Source organism: Staurois parvus, unplaced genomic scaffold (assembly GCF_062004578.1).
Source record: "Staurois parvus isolate SC_StPar_1 unplaced genomic scaffold, SC_StPar_1.0 ptg000559l, whole genome shotgun sequence".
Lineage (NCBI taxonomy): Eukaryota > Metazoa > Chordata > Amphibia > Anura > Ranidae > Staurois > Staurois parvus.
Window position 1 is genome coordinate 69,001 of NW_028318355.1, and position 6,000 is coordinate 75,000.

Below are 6,000 nucleotides of genomic sequence, written 5' to 3' on the forward strand. Positions count from 1 at the left end.
AATGAGTTGGATTGTGAAACAGGTCTTCTCATCTAGCATTCATACCTAACCTCACAAATGTTCTTTTGGCTGAATGAGCACATTTCTCCAGACACCCTCCAAAATCTTGTGGAAGGCCTGTCTAGAAGAGTGTATGCTAGCTGTAGCTACAAAGGGACAGGGAAGGAGGACTAACTCGATATCTCATGGTTTTGGAATGGGATGATCAAACTCAGTTGACCAGTGGGAGGAAACCCAAACATTTGACCAACTACAACTGTATAGAGCAGTGGTCTCCAAACTGCGACCTTGGGGTCAGATGTGGTCCGCTGCTTTCCTTTTTTGGGCACTATTTCTCCCACTTATGAGGAATTATTTCTCCCACTGACTCCAACAATTGACCGTATTAATTGACCCCAACAATACAAAGAACTATTCCATCCACTGACACAGACACCATTGATGGGGTACCATTCCTCCCACTGACATCAACAATGAGGCATAATGCCTACCACTCACATCAGCGATGGAGCACTATTCCTCCCACTGACACCAATGATGGGGCACTATTCCTCCTGATTTAGTATTGGACTTAAATCGTCCACTGCTTATCTGTTCCTGTCCTAATTTATGACGCTAGCTTTGAAATGTGTGCACATTGGAAGGGACTCACGCTGACACACAAGTTCAGTCTATGAATACTTCTAGTTTATTATAATGAGAAAGTGAACTTATATATGCAGAATGATGCGAGAGTCATGTGACAACAGCATAAGCATTATATTAGTCTTTGATTGGTCATTTCCACACGAAAACAATCTCCGTCATGGTATAGGTGTGATCTTCTTCCGTCTTATCTTAAAGAGAGAAAAACATTCCTTTGTTTCCCAAATCTCATGGTGGGAGGAGGTCTGTGTGTGTGAGCAGACATTTCTTAAGCAAGTACCACAAAGCCCAGCAGGCAGAAAATATTCACACAACATATGTATTAAAGTATAAAAGTGAATATTTATAAAACTTATAGAACTAGCGTATGTATATATATATATATATATATATATATATATATATATATATATATATATATATATATATATATATATATATATTCAATAGGAAACGAAATAGGCATTTTACCAAATCCATCACACTCCCACTGACACCAATGATGGGGCACTATTCCTCCCACTGACACCAATGATGGGGCACTATTCCTCCCACTGACACCAATGATGGGGCACTATTCCTCCCACTCACACCAATGATGGGGCACTATTCCTCCCACTGATACCAATGACGGGGCACTATTCCTCCCACTGATACCAATGATGGGGCACTATTCCTCCCAATGAATCCAACAATGGGGCACTGTTCCTCCCACTGAAACCAACAATGGGACACTATTCCTCCCACTGATAGCAACGACGGGGCACTATTCCTCCCACTGATACCAATGATGGGGCACTATTCCTCCCACTGATACCAATGATGGGGCACTATTCCTCCCACTGACACCAATGATGGGGCACTATTCCTCCCACTGATACCAATGATGGGGCACTATTCCTCCCACTGATACCAATGATGGGGCACTATTCCTCCCACTGACACCAATGATGGGGCACTATTCCTCCCACTGACACCAATGATGGGGCACTATTCCTCCCACTGAAACCAACAATGGGGCACTATTCCTCCCACTGATACCAACGATGGGGCACTATTCCTCCCACTGACACCAATGATGAGGCACTATTCCTCCCACTGACACCAATGATGAGGCACTATTCCTCCCACTGACACCAATGATGAGGCACTATTCCTCCCACTGACACCAATGATGAGGCACTATTCCTCCCACTGATACCAATGATGAGGCACTATTCCTTCCACTGACGGCAATGATGAGGCACTATTCCTTCCACTGACGGCAATGATGAGGCACTATTCCTTCCACTGACACCAGTGACGAGGCAGTATCCCTCCTCCCACTGACACCAATAATAAGGTATTGTTTGATCCCACAGTATTTTTCTATATACTATTTTTGCTTCCACACTATATTTTCTACTCCCAATGGCTTCAGTCCAACCACCCCCCCCACCCAAAGCCTGAAGGACAGTTAAATGGCTCTTTGCTTAAAAAGTTTGGAGACCCCTGGAGAGAATCAAGGTCTTTAAAGCACTGTAACCAAAAACAAACAAGATAACAACAAATAGACCATTTAAGGATAAAGCTTCAATCCAAAGGTTTCCCCAGCAGTACTTTTTTCTGGCTTTAGATGTCCTCAGTCTGATGGCCAGCATAATTCAACCCACTTCCTCTGAGCCCAGGTCATCTTAGACTCCAGCCTGTGATTTGAGGAGCAGCACAGGGGTAAGCTCATCTCTTGGTCACTCTGCTCTTCCCTCCTATCAGCATGTTTCTTGTCAGCGCATGAACTGGTTTGGCCCTTTGTGCTTCTTTTTCGTCTCACACTCCAGTTCTGATGTACAGAGCCTACAGGTGACTAATTCCTGGCCAAATTCAGATACTTACAGTACTTGCATTTAATAATGTATACACAAATATTGCAGCCCTGTAGTTCTTAAAAGTATGGCTTTAAAACACTTTTTGACACAATTAAAATTGACATGAAAGGCAAACTGAGGACAGAAGTATAGGAGTTGTATTTGCCAACTTAAAATAAAACCACACAAGCTTCTGTCCTCCTGGATCATGGCTTGACTACTTCGTGAGCTACAATGGAAAAATGTTTCACTTGAAGCCCCACCTGGTGGTGATGCCTGGGATAGTCACGTGACCATAATCTAGTACTGCTTTCAATGACCAGACTGGAGTTTAGCATGAACTGGAAACAGCAGAGGTCCTGTTGTGTATATGGAGGTGCAGAATTTCTTATGTAGTCAAAATGCCCCACACTGGTTATTCTGTATCATCCATAAGAGCAGTATTAGTTCTGTGATTTCATACCTGTTTAGGATGTTTTGAACAGCTGGTGTAGAAGTTTTCCAGCACCGGACTGTGGGCCGCTCGCAGCTTCACTTTGTCTTTTACTCCCAATAGCCTGGCCAGTGGAGTGGCTGCATAACTGAAGGAGAACACAAGACATGGTAATGCTCAGATACTGTACACTCACCTAAAACCTTCATGAAACGCCCAACCCCAGAACACACACGACCCCCAAACACCTTCCAAAAAGCTCACTGATATTTACTATAAGATTACCCTATTAGACAGTTATGGAAGTCATGTTACAATCCTTTTAAAGGTTCTCCCCAAATGACATCCTTTTGACTCAAGGTACCAAAAACCGACAAGTCAGCAAGCTCTAGTGATATGACCAACCAACAGCTTTACTGTCAGAAACTTGGATGGTGGCATCTTCCTGCCCCAGTTTCTGCCTTTACTTCCACCACGTTGCCAGAATGATGGTGCCACTTTCTTATAGCTGGATTTTCTACGTACTTGTTTATTATTTTTATTACTGGTACTTCTATAGCTCCATCAATTTACACAGCGCTTTACATATATATTGTACATTCACATTGGTCCTTAACTCTCAAGGGGTGTACAATCTGAGGTTCCTAACCCTCAAGGGGCATACAATCTAAGGTCCCTAACCCTCAAGGGGCGTACAATCTAAGGTCCATAACTCACATTCATACATACACATACTAGGGACAATTTAGACAGGAGCCAATTAACCTACCAGCATGTCTTTGAAGTGTGGGAGGAAACAGGAATACCCACGCAGGCACAGGAGAACATGCAAACTCCAGGCAGGTAGTGCCGTGGTTGGCATTCGAACCGATGACCCGAGTACTGCCAGGCAGAAGTGCTAACCACTTAGCCACTGTGCTGCCCACATTGAGGGTCAGTTAGCGCCATGTCTGACATCTGGCTTTGTGCTGGATGGGACAGCTACTTAGGGGAGGAGAAATAAAGGTGGCCTACTCCATCAGTGCTGCTTCCAAAAGACCTGAAGATAATTAATTTTACAATCTTTGTATTCCCCCTTACTCACTTTACATTCTTTGATTAAAAGTCAAATGTCAACCAAAATCAACTAGTCAGTGAATTCTGGTGGCATGACCACCCAACTGCTTCTTATATGAGGAACTTGGATAGTGGCATCTCCCAACCTCAGTTTGTGCATCCGCTTCCACCCACTTGGCCATAATGATGGGTCCACTTTCTAATAGCTTGATTTCTTATGTATTTGTTTTATTGAGACTTGGCTGGTGCCATGTGTGACGTCTGCCTTCGTGCTGGCTGTGATGGCTTCATACAAGAAAGAATGTGGGTGCCTACCCCATCACTGATGCTTCCAACAGACCTGCAGGTAATTCCTATTACAATCCTTCTGCTTTTTACCCAATTTACATTCTTTGAGTAAAAGGCAAATGTCACCCAAAACTGAGTCAGCAAATTCTGGTGCCATGATCATTCAACAGCTATGAGGAACTCTGATGGCGATACCACCATTCCTACCTAGCTTAGATGGTGTCAAAGAAAGGATTTCCCCCAAATCAATAATGGGACTTTTAAGGCAACATACTAAAGAAAAAAACAACAATATTGTGACTCCCAAGGTGGTTTCCTATCTTAGCTTAGATGTGGATACCACCATCCATGTTACCACCATTCCTACCTCAGCTTGTGCCTCCATTGACACCACTGCTTCCACTGACATGGCCATAACAATGGCGCCACTTTCTTATAGATGAAGTTCCAAAGGACATATTTTGTTGAGAGTTGGCTAGTGCAATGTGAGACATTTGTGGTGGCTGTGAGGGCTGCATAGAATTAGGAATGTCGGTGGCCCACCTCATCATGGTGTTCCAAACAGATCTAGGACATTTGCACGCAAGTCACATTACCATCTTTCTGCTGTCTCCCCCTCAAAATTACATTGTTTAATTAAAAGGCAAATGTTGCCCCATACTGATAAGTCAGCAAATTATGGTGGTATGATCATCAAACCGCTTTTTATATGAGGAACTTGGGTGGTGGCATCTCCTTACCTCCGTTTGTGCCTCTGCTTCCACCCACATGGCCAGAACAATGGTGTTACTAAAGGGTGTTCCTTGTTTCCTAGTAAATGGTGCTTTGCAACTGAGGTCAACTAGTTGCATATCTGCCAATCCATGCCTATGGGTGGGTCAGGACCGGTGCGGTGCAGATCATACTCGCCCACAAAGAAACATAATGCAAACAAGTCACTGCTACCTTCTAATCTACTGACTAATGGAAACCTATCTGGAAGCTTTATCTCCATGGAAAAAAGAAACAGCACCTGGTCCTACAAGGATGAAACTGCCCTACGCAGACTTAAAGGGTAAGTTCACCTTTTTACAAACAAAGAAATGGTGAACTAACTCAAAATTTCCTGGCCTTCCCTCCATACCCCGCTGCACCTAGCGGCCGTGATATCCCATGCTGCCTGTGTAATGATCTGTACACCAGGGGCGGACTGACCATTTGGAAACTCGGGCACTGCCCAAGGGCCCGGGGTCAGTAGGGGGCCCCATGAGAGATGACCCTGTGTCAGGAATGGACTGGCCAGCTATGGTGGGACTCACCTGCCTTTTGATCTGCAGTACCAGGGCTGGCCAGCGGGTGTTCCCAGCAATCAGAGACTCAACTTTGCAGCCAGCTAACACCTGTAACTGATTATGCTGGGGTATTTAAGGGATGGCCAGACCCACAGACTCTGCCTTGGTGTGTGTTTGTCCTGGGCCCTGTATCCTGTTTCTGTCCTGCATCCTGTTTCTGTCCTGCATCCTGTTTCTGAACCGCTGCTGACTTCTCCTGCTCTGATCCCGGCTCGCTCCTGACCATCCCTCTGTCTGACCCTCTGTACCACGCTGCTTGCTACCTGTTCTGATCCCTGGCTTGTGACCCTGACCAATCTCCGCTTGCTCCCCCTGTACCTACCTGCCCTATTGATATTGACCCGGCCTGCCTGACGACGCTTGCTTGTATGTACTGTTATCTGTGGGTGGTTTGGTTTGGTTT

The 6,000-nt window shown here is 44.9% G+C and overlaps 1 protein-coding gene across 1 annotated transcript in view; it reads right to left on the minus strand.

The window, feature by feature from the left end:
* CERS2 (ceramide synthase 2) overlaps positions 1-6,000 on the minus strand; it is a 102,901-nt gene that overhangs the window by 29,841 nt on the left and 67,060 nt on the right. Inside the window, exon 3 of the mRNA XM_089691264.1 lies at positions 2,953-3,070. Within this exon, the coding sequence (XP_089547390.1) occupies positions 2,953-3,070 (118 nt within the window). The remainder of the gene's footprint in view (positions 1-2,952; positions 3,071-6,000) is intronic.